Source organism: Trachurus trachurus, assembly GCF_905171665.1.
Source record: "Trachurus trachurus genome assembly, chromosome: 16".
Taxonomy (NCBI): domain Eukaryota; kingdom Metazoa; phylum Chordata; class Actinopteri; order Carangiformes; family Carangidae; genus Trachurus; species Trachurus trachurus.
This window is the reverse complement of record NC_139902.1, coordinates 20,222,054-20,239,411: the sequence shown is the minus strand read 5'-3', so window position 1 is coordinate 20,239,411 and position 17,358 is coordinate 20,222,054. Positions and strand designations below refer to the sequence as shown.

Sequence of the window (17,358 nt, the reverse complement as noted above, 5' to 3'; positions counted from 1 at the left end):
AAAGCAGAAGTAAGCGGAATATTTGTGTTAATATAAGTCTTAAATAGTTATATCTTCAAACAGCAATCACTTATATAGAGTGTTTGGTCTGAAACACGGGTCTGTCAGTCACTCTGCTCTGCTGTAAGCCGAGGAGAAAACTTTCCTTGTATCCTACAACCTTTATCCAATGAGGAGAGAGAACGGCATAAAGGGGCGGTCCTCTCTGTGTGTGCAGCCAAGGGATGCACGTGAATGTGGTGACATAGGGACAAGGGCGGGGACTGCTAACTCCGTCGGCTGACAAGAAGTTAGCCAAAACGACCGGATCGCTTACTTCTGCTTTAACTCAATAATGTGTTTATTCTTACCTGGACTTTGAGGTATCCATCCAAATTTTGATCTGTTTCCCTTTTCCTGCAGACCCCAGTTGTCTATCAAGACCTCCTCCTCCTTCAATACTACTGACATCTCTCAGATTTGTGGTCATTTCTGGTTACTGGCCTTTAAAGTTCAGTGACTTGCTGACACAGCAAACCAATAAAAAAGGCGAAGTCTTTAAGGAAGCACTTTTCTTTTCTTTCTTTTTTTCTTACTTTGTCTGAGTTGTAGTGGATAGATGAAGCATTTCATTGACTTTCTCCAAACTGTCATCTTTTAACCATGTTGTTTCATTTAAGGCAGCTCCTGTATTTCCTGTCTTACATTATTGGACAAACTGATTAATCCAGGTGTGTCTGAGTAGTCACAATGGCCAGACACATCTGGATTAATCAGTTTGTCCAATAATGTAAAACAGGAAACAAAGGAGCAGCATTAAGTTCAGGAAGTAGTGGAGCTGTGCATAGAGCCCATTTATTTCTTTCTATATATAGGTATATATATCAGACATTTGTTTCAAACTATGTCATAGTTAGCATATGAATTTTACAGTTGTTTTCTGGGGTCACATTGACCTTTGACCTCTGATCACCAAATTATAATCAAAGTTTGTGAAGTTTCCTTTGGGCGTTCTTGATGCATCAAAATCACAAGCACATGAGATCACAGTGACCTTGAACTTTGCCTGCCAAAAATCTTATCAGTTCATTTTTAACTCTGTGTCAGATTTTAAGGGATTATCTTACATTGAAGGGGCCAAAGTCATATTTTATGAGGACTTTGACCTTTGCAAAAAGTAAGTTACATTAGTGCAGAGTTTTTTTTAAATTGGCACTTTATATGTTTCATGAATATTAATACTGTGATTTGGCCATAAAATCAGATGGTTTTGTCCCCCTCTGCAGTTCAACATCAGAGTGACATTTACAAAAGTATAACAAGCCAGGCCCTGCCATCAGTACTGGAAAAACTAATTTAGTGAGAGTGGAAGTTGAGAAAGATATATGTGGAGGTAGACGTAGGCCAGTTTCACCTGTCAATTATCCAAAAAAAGAGGACTGGCAACTGGGTAAAATAAATGGGATGTTGTTATAATTAAAAATGTATTAAGCCAATTGACAATGTTACAAATTACATACTGTACGTGCTATTTGACCATGGAAAATATTAAGGACTTTTTTTTTAATGGTAGCTCAAGCATATTGCCATTGTTTCATAGAAACTAAACTTAAGGTTTCCCATAAGAAAGTGTTCACTTCAACTTTTGAACTGCATTCCCAAGAGAAACATGATGGGGTAATGTCCTCTTTCAGTTCCCCTCATTGTTTCACGTGGTACTGTATGTTATGAATAAGGTTTTTTTGAGTGTATGAAAACTGTGCCCTTATGACTCCTTTCTGCAAACAAGAACTAATGGTTTGTAACATCACCATCACCATCACCATCACCACCACCACCAATAATAATATTACAAGATGGTGTCTGTCTTTTTTACAATGTATATTTTGCAGTTTTGCTTTCATTGACACTGAGATTTGAGATAGACAGGGATATATTAGGCCAAAACTAACCACACACTGCAACAACATACTGCTACCAATCACAAGCATACATGTGGAAAGTAAAAACAGTAAATACAAATGATTATGCAAAGTTTGCAAACAACATGGTTAAAAGATGACAGTTTGGAGAAAGTCAATGAAATGCTTCATCTATCCACTACAACTCAGACAAAGTAAGAAAAGAAAAAAAAAAGTGCTTCCTTAAAGACTTCGCCTTTTTGATTGGTTTGTATTTGCTGTGTCAGCAAGTCACTGAACTTTAAAGGCCAGTAACCAGAAATGACCACAAATCTGAGAGATGTCAGTGGTATTGAAGGAGGAGGAGGTCTTGATAGACAACTGGAGTCTGCAGGAAAATGGAAACAGATCAAAATTTGGATGGATACCTCAAAGTCCAGGTAAGAATAAACACATTATTGAGTTAATTAAATGTATAATACTACATCTACTGAAACTGAAGGGTGACAAAATGTAGATAGGCTGACAACTGTTAATCAGTTCTTGTTAATTAGACCATTTTTTCTCGTTGCCTTATGGTGAAAACGTGTGGTTCAGTCCGGTGGATTGGAGCTGCTGCAGTGTGTCTGGGTCTTCTTCTGCTGTCTGTGATTTTAGGCTCGGTGGTCCAGAGTAAGTAAAATGCTGCCTCAACATAGGTATAAAGCAAAAACTCTCAACATTTGCTTGATATCTTGAGTGTATATAAGGTATCAGTTATTAAAGTTTAAGAGAGTAAAAAAAAAAAAAAATCAGCTTCCAGAGCCATATCACTCCACTAAATGCTCCATTCTACATTAACCTTTTGCAGATGGCCATAAGTTTAGTCAGTGGAACAAACTTCATGATGATCTGATGGAGAATCAAAAGCTGGTTTGTAATCTGACTAAAGGCATAGAGATGCTGCAGAGCCAATACAAAACCATGGCTGCCCGTCGCGATGAATTAGAAGAGGAGGTCAGACGGTTAAATCACAGCACAGCAGGTAAGAAATGTAGCTAAGAAAGAGATTGCAAGTTTGATTATCTAGCCTATATCTTTATTTTCTCCAGTTTCCTCTCTACAGCTGTGAACCCAAATCAAACAAGAGTATTCTTCTTTTGTTGTTGTTTAGATTGGACTTGCTATTTGAAATATATAGCCTACTCCCCAAAGACAAGAGTTGGGATAAGAAGTATCAAGCTTTGGATGTTGCCTGTTTAATGTTACACAACAATAATGAAAACTTCTGTATAACTGTGAACATCTTGTATCCAAAATAGCAACTTTCCATGGTAACTAGCTTGTTAAATGAAATGAAAAATGAAAATTAAAGTTTATTTTGTGTAACTGTCAACATTCAATTTTCTACAAATCAGCAAAACTACAATTGGGTTATTTCATTTGACCAAGTATTGGCTCATACAGTAGCATGACTACAAGGCACAAATCTCTGTGTTGTTACAGAGAGTGATTATTATGGCAGTTATTTTAAAACTCTAAACTGTGTGTTCACTTGCTGTAACATGAGACTGTAGTGTGCCTGTTAAACTGGCTTACCTATGCCAGTAACCTAACCCAGTCTTACATCCAAGATTGAGGCGCATTTTATACTGCATGACTTTGTTGGTTGGACACTACCATGTCAGCATAAAGGGTCACATTGTTGGATTTTCCCTCTACTGGTCGAGTTATGCTCTAGCTCTCCTTGCAGAACTCCTACATTGCTACACACTTTGGTTTTCCCCTATCAAATCAAACATGAAGGTATTTTTTCAATAACACTAATTGTAATCAAAGCAGCCAAAAATGACTGTGTGAGAATGAACTTAAGTGAGGTCAACATTTCAGCCCTTTCCTATTATTTGGGGTTTCAGGATAGTATTCTTGAGAAAGGGGCACGTCACTTTGAGTTGTTATTGATAAGAGAAAGACCAATCTTGAGCTTGGGACTTAAGATTGCAAAATGTGTTTCTTGCTGACGCCCAAATCTTAATGGTGTCAAGAGCAGACTAACTGAAATGCGCTTGTGCTCTCTTAAGAGAAAGATTGCCACCAAGGATGGGTGCGATTCAACAACAGCTGCTACTATGCAGCGAAAGGAGAGACTAAAACGTGGAGAGAAAGCAGACAAGACTGTCAAGCAAGAAGATCGGATCTGGTGATGATAACCACGAGTGATGAGCAGAATTTTGTCACTACTCTTAACACCAGAACCTGGATTGGTCTGACTGACCTAGAGGAAGAAGGCAAATGGAAATGGGTGGATGGGACTGAACTTGTAGGTGAAGGATTCTGGCAACCTGGAGAACCAAATAGTGAGGGGCATGAAGATTGTGCGGAGCTCTCACGTTATGGGAAATGGAATGATGTGCCTTGCAATATCAGAATAACATGGATTTGTGAGTATTAAGATCAATGTTAGTCTTTGGCGTGATTCAGGTAATCCCATCATGTTACACAGAACATGAACAGATAATTCATATTCAATGTGAAGTGTCAGTGTTGATGTTTGAACTCCACCTGAACATATCTATTATCAACAGTCTGACAGCTATTGTCCCTTTTTGTTATGTCTTTAGTTTTACATGCATGTCCTTCAGACACAGCCAACTGCTTTTCTTAGTTCTTATATCAAATATAAAATCAAATCAAACACAAAAGAGAAAAAAAGTAGGTGACATTCACATTACAGAATTGCCACGGTTCAATTTCATGATATTTTCTATCTATTGGATCAATAATCATTCAAAACAAAATGTATTATGGGAAAATTATGTAGCCTCTGACTGTTTTACTCCACTGCTCATTAAATAAGCAATAAAAGATTTATATCTTGTGTTCTGTTGTGAGTTGGAAGTGAGTCCAATGCAAAGTTTGTAAAAAAAAAAAAAAAACACCCAAAAAGAAGGTCCTACAATCAATGTCCTCATACAATGTGTAAGGATACAGGGTCTCATACGGGTCATATTGATTCTGTTAGCCAGGATAAACTGAACTCAGCTCAGTGCCCTTACAGAGGTTATATCAACATTGTTTCACATAAACCAAGTCCTAGCTAAACATTAACTGGGTTTTACCACAAGAATCTGTGCACACCATCTGATGTCACAACAGGAGTTTTACTTCACCATTTGATAAAAAAAAAAAGTGCAAAAAATAAAATCTATCCCACACAACAGGTCTGTTTTTTTTTACTGCAAACACAAATGTTGCCACGTTAGTTTAGAAATCAGTTCTTCTCCTTTCTCCTTGGCTCCCCTTAAAACAAATATTTACTTTAAAACCTCTCTGCTTCAGCACTGTAAAGGTTAACCAGTAAACGCACCATTGTTTCTGAGCTCTCGTTTCCTTTATAGTCTTGACTCCAGTTGTTTGATTTGCCATGTCACTAATGTTCTTGAGCTACTCATTGTCTGCTGGTGGCTGTTCACACACACATAGGGAGTCAAGTGCCTCAAAACATTCAGTGAAAGTAAAATTGCTGCCTTCAGTTACTGTTGGAGTTTCTACAAGTACAAGATGAGCAATTGTGATGAGTAATGGGAGTGATTGCAGAATTATGACGAAGTTGTGGGGTGGGGAGTATAATAGCCTTGCAAACAAGCAGGGGAGTGTCTATGTAAACACACACTTGATTTTTATGACATTTGACAGCATGGACCAATAAAAGCATATTTAGGCAGTCAAAGCCACACTCATTTGCATGCTGTAGCCATTAACTAACACGTTCATATCATAAAGCAATGCTTTCAGTTATAATCATGGGTAATTGTTATTGTTCATAGCCTCGTTTCTGATGTAGCCTACTCAGCAACTTCAATAAATTAATTAACAGTTTGGTCCTTTGATTTACTTTGTTGTCTTTTTTCTTACCAATCTTGCTCATAAGTTTGATCTTGAAAGACTACATTTTACATTGTGAACTTAAAAAAAAAAAAAAATCATTCAAGTCATCAACCAGGGGAATTAAAGCTCAAACTCTTAAACCACACAGAAACAGCCAATGACCTTAACAAAATTGGACAATCTGATGTAGGAGCTTTCAAGCGGGTCCTTGAATGCAGCACCGGTTTCCAGGGAGTGGCCCCTGCACCTGTCCGACCTGTTTTGTGGGGGGGTGGATACATGACTCCGGAGGAATTTCCCCCCCGTTTCTCCGGTCCTTTGTCTAACGGAGGCTTTTTAGTGGGAGGCAGCGGGAGAGAGGCAGAGGAGGGGAGTGAGACAGAGAGAAGAGAGAGGGTGACGGAGAGATGTCGGAACCAGCCACTAACCCCGCTGCCACCTCGTTCCCAGCGCCAACGATTTCCCTACCTTTGGGACTGGAAGTACTGAGGACTTACTCTGGAGCCCTTGTCTGTTTAGAAATAGTGAGTATTGAATTCCCCCCCCTTGATTATTCAACTGTATATTATTTATTTACATTTACCAGTGGCCCGTCGGTGCTATAGAAGTCTGCCTAACCTGTATTCTGTATGTATTTATTAATAATTGATGGCCTTTGGTTAGCCATGTCCAGTTAGACTTTTACTTCCAGGGTAGCTAGTAACCCGGTCGTTGCTCTCTGATGTTGCGGACTATTAGTTGAAATGTTACAGCAGGTTGGTGGGCATTGCCTGAGGCTGGGTTTATTGCATAGTTTTGACAGCCAAAGCAAAGGCAAATGTCGCCTCAAGCAGCTAGATGTGTCTATGCCAGAGGATCAAAACGCCTCTTTCCCCCTGTGTAGGCCTATAGGAATGCAAGTGTGTAGAGAGCATCATCTATCTTTTTTAATGTGAACAATGACAATCCGTTCATAAGTTATGCTGTGAGTGGCAGGTGAAGTTTCTCTCTCTCCATGACCTTTCACCCCACAAGGTGATTTCTACAGTGCATAGAACTATTTGACTGCTGATTTTAGCTGAAAGCCTATCTAGCTATGCCTTGTACTTGAAGTAATGCAATGCTTAATCATTCTTGATGTTAAAGGTTTTTTACAACATGTTGTCATACTGTGGATGACCGATAAATAGTTGTTTCAGTGTTAGAACTCCCCGCCCATCATATTATTTAGTTCTTAATCAATTTATCTTCATGTTTGCTCTCATGTCATCACATTTGCTACTCTGACATACATTCTCTAACCAAACCCATCATGTTTTATCCATATGACCATGTAATAGCAAAATGTATCCTGATCGCCTGCTTTAATTGGGCAACTTTACTTGAAACTGGTCCCAAGCAGTTGCATCCACTGAGAACCCTATCCTAAACTGAGGTATTGGTATCAGAATTGGAAGAGAAAATGTTGGATTTGTGCTCCCCTAAGGCACCATATCAGCTTATATAATTTTGTTATATTACTGTCTTCCTACTGTATCGTATACTGTTGACTAGCCTGTAACTATACAGATGTGTCTACTCCTGAACACTTAAATGCACCTAAGCCAAAGCCATAAAAGTCAGGTTGCTCAGTCTTGATGTTTACATAGCTAATTGTCAGCATGTACAATACAGTTTGCACTGCATCTGTCTCTAATGTGAGGTTTTGTTTCTACCCTTAGATATTCGGTGGTTTGGTATGGATCCTGGTGGCTTCCTCCAATGTGCCCGTGCCTCTGCTGCAGGGCTGGGTGATGTTTGTCTCAGTCACTGCTTTCTTCCTTTCCTCCGCTTACCTCACGCTCCTCGTCACTGGCCTGGCTGACCGCATCAACACTGACTGGAACTTCTTGGTAAGATGTAATCAAAATGAGCCAATCAGGCAGTTTGTCCTAATCCTACCTACTGTACCCATCTATCCATCCATCCCTTCATTATAATCCATTTATAGTCCAACACTTTGAGAATTGAGACAAAAAATAATCTTACATATCAAAGCCATTATGAAAGAACTGAGGAAGATTTCAAAACATGCAAGTGCAGTCCAGTAACAAAAAGTCCAATAACTGAAATCTAAGATGGCCGTCAGTGTTTAGTTTTGTTGTTATGGCAGCAAATGTTGTTTGGTGCGTTAAAGTCTGAGATCAGGTTCTGGGGCAAAACACACGTTGGTCTAATGGCAGTGTGGCAGCATTTCAGGTCAACTTATGCTATGACCTGGCTACATATTAAACAAGGATTGCTCAACAGAAGCAACTACCTTAAAGGTGCCATATGTAAGAATGTGGCCAAAAACGGTTACTGCAGTCAAATTCAAAACACAGTGATCTTGTTTTATCTCCCAGTCGTAGCGGCAGCTCAGTGGACCAGACCGGAGGCTGAAATGCCACTGACGCCGCCGTTACTGGGAGAGAGGGCTAGGTGGCGCAACATGCCAACACGTAAATTCAAAACATAAACATGATTTGCAGTCTGCAAAAAAAGATTTTTAATGCGAATACTCTGGCTGTACTATTGTTGTTGGTGAGTTCATCATGTTATATGAACATTATTCCTGAGTCTCTGTGACATATTAGGAGGATTTTACGGCCAGTTGCTTTAGATTTCTTACATATTGTACCTTTAAGTAATGTAATGTGTCTATACTATATATACTATATTTGTGGATTAGCCTACATATTATCCATACATAGTATTTTGAAATCTCATCGTCACTGTGGCTGTCATTCAAGTTTCACTATGAGAAACAAGAAGAAACTTGTGATTTCTCTCACCACAAATACTGTCAGTTACTGTAAAAACTGTAAAAACAAATCCTGACAGTGATTACTACTATACCATTATGTACAATTAAAAACAAGTGATTACTAACTGTAAGTGATCAAATTAAAGCAGATACAGATGTTACTGGTTCAAATTTGCGGGGTTTGTCCTGCACTGCAGGATCGCGTGATCGCGTGACTTTTCACCACAACTGTTTTCCTCTAGGTGGCAGCACCGTACTAAATACTGCTCAGACGTTTTGGGGACAATGCTGACAGCCTGATAGCCGCGATTAGGAGTGGCGCTGTTCATGATACAGAATACAAGAGGATGAAAGGAGAACTAGCTGCAGACAGTAAATAATATAGTAGCCTAGTTTTTCAATGACAAAATGTAACGACGGCAGCTACAGTAGACTATAGCCCACGTCTCACTCTCTTTTTTCGGTCATCTGTCTCGTCATCTCCAAAATGTGTTTTTAAAATGAGCCAACAGTACTGTGCAGTAGTGCCGCAGATTTCTCACTCCGCACCTTGTTTGAGAGTGCAGCTGGATGATTTCTTGTGAATGAACGGGTCTGTGTCACTTTGGGGCTGGGCGATAAAACATAGGATAAATAACTTTCCCTCGATAGAAGACGCGGCCGATACAAAGTGACACCGTCAGCCATGCAGCCGGCCTGGACTTTTTATTTTTAATTATGAAGGATCATCTGCGCAAGGCAAAGATGATAGCATCAACAAAACACGGCGTAACACACGCGGCTGTATGGGACAGGCTTTTATTTAATTCAGAACAAACCGCTTAGCAAAAATGGAAAATATAGTCTATAATAATTAATTGATCTGTTGTTTGGCCACTGTTTGAAAATAACCCGAATTATGAGCAAATAATCTGATCCAGAACAGCAGTCATAATCAGACTTCTTCTAAATAAACCTAAACATTAAATAACTGGGTCAGGTCGGACCATGGGGTTATTTTTTCTCTTCTTCTTCACAGGAGAAGAGGAGGCTATGTGCAAAGTACCACATTAACATCTCTATTCATATAGGCCTAACGCCCATCGAAACAGCTGATTTACATGTCGGCCGTTAAGGCAAGGCAAGGCAAGGCAATTTTATTTGTATAGCCCGTTTTTACAAACAGTTTGTCTCAAAGGGCTTCACATGGCATCGTAGCAACATCCTCTGTCCTTAGACCCTCACATCGACTGAGGAAAAACTCCATGGAAACCCTTTTAACAGGGAAAAAAGGGAGAAACCTCAGGGTGAGCAACAGAGGAGGGATCCCTCACCCAGGACGGACAGACGTGCAATAGATGTTGTTACAGACAAGAAAACAGTTTACAGTTTGTCACAGAATGTGCGGAATATGGAAAACACATGGCGATTGGCCATTCACGCGGCTTTGTTCTTGGTTTCGGCCAATCAGCTTATAAGCACATGGCTAATTATCAGCTTTCAACCAATCGCACTGTTTTAATGTGTGTGTGTGAAAGTTATTTTCTTTAGTTCATTTTCGTTTCTTTTGGATTTTTTTTACAACAATGTATCAATATAATATTGTTTTCGTTTCATTTCGTTATAAAAATCAATCCCTTTTCTTTGAAACAATGAGATTGAGCAGCTAAAACTCAATAAACTCAACCATGGCTTGTCTTATTGTTAATCTGAACGCACATGTATAAAGGGCAGAGTCAAGGCAGCAGATAAATCACAAAACATCAACGCGTCCGTGAGCGCAGCGCACCTCCTCTTCTCCTGTGAAGAAGAAGAGAAAAAATAACCCCATGGTCCGACCTGACCCAGTTATTTAATGTTTAGGTTTATTTAGAAGAAGTCTGATTATGACTGCTGTTCTGGATCAGATTATTTGCTCATAATTCGGGTTATTTTCAAACAGTGGCCAAACAACAGATCAATTAATTATTATAGACTATATTTTCCATTTTTGCTAAGCGGTTTGTTCTGAATTAAATAAAAGCCTGTTATATAAAGTTATATATCCTATGTTTTATCGCCCAGCCCCAAAGTGACACAGACCCGTTCATTCACAAGAAATCATCCAGCTGCACTCTCAAACAAGGTGCGGAGTGAGAAATCTGCGGCACTACTGCACAGTAACTGTAGTTGGCTCATTTTAAAAACACATTTTGGAGATGACGAGACAGATGACCGAAAAAAGAGAGTGAGACGTGGGCTATAGTCTACTGTAGCTGCCGTCGTTACATTTTGTCATTGAAAAACTAGGCTACTATATTATTTACTGTCTGCAGCTAGTTCTCCTTTCATCCTCTTGTATTCTGTATCATGAACAGCGCCACTCCTAATCGCGGCGATATGTGATACATAATCATCAAGTCATAAAGCAAGACAGGCTTTATCATATTACAATAGTTTCTGTGATTTAGGCAGTGTATACAGTAGTTAGTTCTAGTTTAATAGCCTAGAGTTTAAGCTGTGGATTACTGCACAGATCACTGAGTCATCCGCCTGTCGTCCTCCGTTCTCACAGATGCCACCTGGCGGTTGTTTTGGCACATTGAGGCTTTTCATTAAAACCTCTTGTCTCGCCAAAGAAAAAAAATGCATGAGTCTTGTGCCGTCTCGCGTGGACCACGCGTGAAGTCCGCAAATTTGAACCAGTAACATCTGTATCAGTGGAATGTTTTTGTTAATATAAGTCCTAAATAGTCCTATTTTCCGTCAGCAATCACTTACATGAAGTATTTCAGCCTAAACACGAGTCTCTCCGTCACTCTGCTCTGCTGTAACCCGAGGAGAAAATTTTCCTTGTGGGATACAAGTGTTATCCAATGAGGAGAGAGAACGGCATGAAGGGCTGTGTGTGCAGCCAAGGGATGCGCGTGAATGTGGTGACGTAGCACGAGGACCAATTGATGCCTGACAAGGGCGGGGGCTGCTAACTCATGGTGCGTTCAAAGAAACTCGTACTTTGTGTTTTTCCTTCCTGTGAAGTCATACCAGTTCGATCTGGTACGAGTTCACGGGTCGGAAGTTACGAGTGGCCGTTATAGGGAACTTTCACAGACAACAGGATGGTAAAAACACGAGCTACGGGTTACCTGGAACGCTACCAAGTCGTAGTTGTGACTTGAAGCTGTAACTTACGGTTTCAAAAGCCTGCCTTGAACGCAGCATTAGCCGAAACGGCCGTGAAGCTGATATCTGCTTTAATGTCTCTTCTATAAACTACTGTATACAGGGAAGCAACTCAGTGATTTATTAGCTGTCTTGTAAGTACATAATACGATGCTGTGTTTGACTTATTCAAATATAAAAGATTACACTTCCTCATCCTTAACCCTTTGATGCACAACATATGCACACCCCCTCTAATGCGCAACATGGGTCTAAAATGACCCGCATTCATTTTCCATGTGAATTCATGCTGGGTGAGTGTTTCTTTGTGGTATCTTTTAAAATCAATATATTTTATGATTGAATCCTCCAAGTATCATTTGAATATCTTGTTTTTAATTAGTACAGGGTGTTATTTCCATTTTTACTTTCTTATTTTATGAACAAATAGACAAAAAGTCTCAGAGAGTGGACCATTTAGCTAGCTAGCAGTTGACATTTCTACATTCTACTGTATTAGTTAACTACAGTAGAACATGTCACCAGCTAGCTAGCTAGGTAGCTGTTGACATGTTCTAGCTGGTGTCTACAATAGAATATTATTCTATTGTTGTCACCAGCTAGAACATGTCATCATGTTAACAGTTAGCTAACTTGCTAGTATTAAGGTATTTCCCTTTATGACAAGTAATGTAGCTACTTATTCAAGGTAACTAAAACCTTATCAATTATGCACAGTTATCTTTAATGAGTCATCAAATGTTTCTTTAGGTAAATTGGAATAATTGTAAAACAAGTAAATATGATTATATGTGCTTAAAAAAGAATATTTACTGAAGAAAATGATAAATACTGTGCAGTGATTTCAATAGCCTACTCAGATAGAATAAACTATGGCTAGCTGTTGACCACAGTAGAATATGTCAACAGAGCTATTAATGGGGAAAAAGGACAAGTAATGACTAGTCATTATTGTAATCAAGGAAACAATGGTCTGTTGTTGGTATAGATAGTGAGGGAATGCTAAAATTAAAGTATTCTTGCTATACTTGTTTTTTCAACTGGTCCACTCACTGAGACATTTTTGTTCATTTTTGTTCACAAGTAAGAAATGAAAAATGGAAATAATGACCCCACTAATAAAAAACAATATATTAAATAATACTTGGAACATTCAATCATAAAATAGATAGATTTCAAAAGTTACAGCAAAGAAACTATCACTCAGCATGAAATCACATTGGAAATGAATGTGGGTCATTTTAGACCCATGTTGCGCATTAGAGGGGTAGTGATACAAAATGTGTTTTTATTAAAAAAGTGAAAAAGTAAAAAATAAAATAAGGATGTATTATGATCAAAAACAAGTTAATTGAGGAATACCTGGAATTCTATATGATGAAATACATTTTTCGCAAAGATATAGCACAAAAAAACTCACTCGGGTCACTTTAGACCCATGTTGTGCATCAAAGGGTTAAATTACTCATGTGAAACAAACTAAAACCAGCATAGACTGTTGCCTTCTTCGACCCTATTCTGACAAAGTGCCAGCCTAGCACACAGCCAATGTAAGTGGCCCGTCAAATACACATCAGCCCAACCAGCCCTAATCCTATTGAACATTTTGCATAAAAAAAAGATATGATGGAAAATGTGAACCATGACTACAGCATGTGTCTGCAGTTTATATTTCATTGGAAAGTAACACACTAAGTCTCATTTTCCAGGCTGAAATTCAGTTATAAAAATCAACTGAAGCTTATGTTTACCAACTTATTCTAAAAAAGAAATATAAGGCCTACATACGGTTAAATAATCACTTGGTTGGAGAGTGAAGAAACAACAACAAAGTGAGAAACTGTGCCATGTTCTTATGATGTTTTGCAAGTGTAGAGGACTCTGTGTTACGTCTGGACTCTCAGACAGAGCCGGTCTTGCCTCAGGCTCCAGGCCCTGCTCCCAGGAGTAGTCGGGCATGTGGGGTTGTTTGTTTTCGGCAGAACAAAGAGTGACATGGATGATGAGCTCACACCAAAGCACAACAAAGGACTGACTGTAGTCCCGCCAGGCTCTTAGGATCGGCCACACAAACTCTCATTAACCTTCTTCTCTCTGACACGCCCTCACTCTCTTTCCTCCGCCTCTCCCCTTCCATCTAAATCCTTCTCCCTGTCTTTCCATTGTCTTTAATATGTTGTTTTTCTAATCACTTAAACATTTCCACTGTCTTGTATTTTTGATTCTGTCCATTTATTTTATTTACCTAAATTGTAATAGCTCCAGTATTATTGCTCTACAAAGAATTACGATGAATTGTTCTCTGTTAGATGATCTGGTTTATTGTGAATGCCAAACTGTAATTAGCTGCAGTAAGCAGGCAGCCATCATCTGATAATTACTTCATGAGATAAACCTTGCATGCTGGTTATTCCCATACTTTGTCCTGAATAGTAGAATGTAGCCTAACAGTTGTTCAGCAACTTGACCCCCCCCAAAAAAGAGCAAACTTTCACTGTGCAGTTGTGTACACTTGAAACCTGTGGTCAGACCTTTTTTTGTGGGGAAATTGTAACGCATTCTCTGTGTTCTTTTTTTCAGGATGTGTTTTACCATTTCATAGCTGTGCTTTTCTACTTTGCTGCCTTTGTTTTGGAGGCAGCAACTACAGCAGCAAATGGAGGAGCCCATATCAAGCCTCAAGCTAATGCCACTGAAACTGTCATGTGCATTACCTACCCTCGCGGCAACATATTCACAGTCATGAGTGAGAATCAATACAGTATTAACGTGGCAGCCACGGTGAGTGCTGTATATCTTTTCTGCAGATTTGAATTATCACTGAAGTTCACAGAATTACAGTGTTAAACTTGCTTAGTGACTTTTGAGGTAGGCTAGATGAGTTGTGGAGTAACTTCAATAAAATTCCCTCTTTCAGTATTAGTGCTTATGAAAAAAAAGGCATCAAAGGGAGATTTACTCATTACAATCACGGAAGCAAAAGTAGATCTGTCACCAGCACCATTTCTCTCTCAGGCTTTCCACATCAGTTTACACATTTGTACAAAGTAACCTCTAAACTAAACTCATCTTTGCTCATGTTCTTTCTGTGGTTTAAACTTTAACGTGCACCTTTTCATTCCATAAGAGAGTGTTCATCAGAGTAAAAAAGGCGCATGCCTGTGGTGTCCTATTAGTCATATACAGTATATCAGGCTGTAAATCAGTATGATAACTATGGCCTCATGGTTGTACACCTGTACCAGCCAATCAAGCTGGAGTTTACATCCACATTTGCTGAGGCACATAAAAGAAAGAAAGTGAAGAAATTGTTGTCATTTCTGTGATAATTACCAAAAAAAAATTCTTGACTTACGACCAAAACTGTATTTTATGTTGTCATAGTTTGACTACCAAGTTCCCAGCAGTCTCAGAAACAGACAGTTTGAATTACCTTGACAAAAAAATACCCAAACTTCTCTGGTGGCTGAAGACATGCTACTTGAGGAACTTGAATTATTTTCATTTGTATGTCAATGGAAACATTTTTAAGAATATGGTCACTTCTGGGTTCATGGATCAAGCCAGTTCAGATAATGATAAACATGTTGTATATAACAATCCCACTGTATATGAATAATAGTACATCCTATCTCTCTCCTTACAATTCACTTAAGTCTAATTTACTAATGAGAAATGTATATGAGGGTCAAAAGCGCATTCTTTTTTAGCTGTATTCTTCAAATATTACACCTATTTCTAGAGGGTTTGTCAGTTTAAGAAGAGGTCTTTGATAAAACAATAGCCTATATATATACACACACATAAGTTAAATACAGTATATGTTATTTAGTAATATGTTTTAAACAGGATTATCAGATACTACAATCAAATGGTGAACAGTGGATTGTCAGAATTTTCTTTGCTTCAAACTTTACAAATTGTCTTCCCTTTTCCTGACCATCTGTTTTTTTTCTTTTTGTTACAGATATTTGCATTTATTGTGACACTATGCTACGGCCTCAGCATGGTGATGGGCTTTAAGAGGTGGAGAATGTAAACAGGACCAAACTAATTTTACAAATGCTTCAGAATGTATTAAAACATCACTGTACCATTTATGTCTCCATAAACTGCACTGCTACTCTGTTAAGTACAAACTATAGTATTCCCTGATAGGAATATCAGCATGTGATCACAACATCAGAGCTAAAATGGCAAAGTGTAGATGACCAAATTTCATCTGTCAAGATGAGACATTGAAAGGACCGGTTTTGAGCAGGTTGAGTTCATTCTGGTCAACAACAGTGTTACAGTTATTGTCCAGCTGGCAGCATCAGCTTTTTTTTCTTCTCTGGCTGCTGATCTGATAATTTCACTGTTTGCAGCTTCCCATATTGCCAGGAAAATCGATATGGGAAGATTTGGAAGGCTTTGCTTTTGGGGGCTATTATACAAAGTAATTTTGCAAGATGCAACTGATGGCTCTGACAGTTCTGGTTTTGTTTTCTTACCCACTTTGTTAATGAACCCATTGCCAAAGTCACAGGAAGAGATATTTTCCATTTTTTTTCCACCACAAAAAAAGTCCTTGCATGTTGTTAAAAGGATATGCAAGGATTTCTTTTTTTTTTTGGAAAGACTCTGAAAAGCAAAGCAGTTGTTTTCACTGGAGTTACCGTAGTGCTAAGGAACTGCAAAACCACTGTAGATTTAACATTGACAGTGTGGCCATTATTTACAATGTGAGTTGATCGGATATTTCAATTTTCAAAGCTTTGATTACTTGTTATGAGCACTTTTTGTTGATATTTATCACATAATATTATGTGTACAAGAACCAGTTGTAACTGTTTAAACTTGAGTGTTTTCTTGAGTGGCCAGTGACTAAAATATACCCTACCCTCGGTCAGGGGTAAATAAATCTGTTACTCTAGTGAGTTCTATTAACACTTAATCTGAACATGAATGAAAATCCTTTTTATAGCAACTATATTTCAAACTGATCAGTGGATTGTTTAAATGGTATGTTTTGAGTGGTGTGTTTCTTTTTTAGTATTTTACCATTAACTTATTGATACATCGTTAATTTGTCCAAATCAATAATTCTTACTTGCAATGTGATTTTAGTTGGATTTATCGTATACATTTGTTTGCATTAGGCTATTAAAATGTTAATTTAAATTTGTTGAAAAATTAAATATCCTGATTTTGACACCTGCTATTTTTGACTTCTTTTAATATATTTTAGAACTACAGAAATAAAGGTCTTGAAGGGAAAAGTGCCTGTAGTAGATAAGATGCATCCCTGCGGGTTTTTTTTTTTTTGGGGGGGGGGGGGGGGGGGATATGACAAGTCACCAAAGTCAGACACAGCATACATTCTCTATTCTGTATGCAAGTTTATAACTGTTACCCAGAGAGCATCGTTTGCCACAAAATCCTACACCAGTGCAGACAGTGCAGCCCTGTCTGCTCATCAAGGGATGAATTGCCAAAATGACACTGAAAGATTTACAGACATGGCCAGAAATCCTTTGGGAATTAACAAAAAATCATATCATTCCCTAACATCATGCATCTGCTAAAAGCTGACTGGTTTCTCCACAGATTGGCTTACCAGTAAATATGTGTAAATAATTGTGTCAGCTGGGCTTTGAGAAAGCACATTCAGCTTTGCTGGCAGAACTCTGTCCATGGTGCTAGACCCACTTCACTTTTGGCAGT

The 17,358-nt window shown here is 38.6% G+C and overlaps 1 protein-coding gene across 1 annotated transcript; it reads left to right on the top strand.

Annotated features, from left to right (window-relative positions):
* The first annotated feature begins 5,994 nt into the window (after nt 1-5,994).
* mal2 (mal, T cell differentiation protein 2) lies at nt 5,995-16,839 on the top strand. The gene is made up of 4 exons (XM_083989210.1): nt 5,995-6,271; nt 7,448-7,618; nt 14,233-14,433; nt 15,620-16,839. The coding sequence occupies exons 1-4, from the start codon at nt 6,155-6,157 to the stop codon at nt 15,689-15,691; spliced, it is 561 nt and encodes a 186-aa protein (XP_083845336.1). The 5' UTR covers nt 5,995-6,154; the 3' UTR covers nt 15,692-16,839.
* The last annotated feature ends 519 nt before the right edge of the window (nt 16,840-17,358 follow it).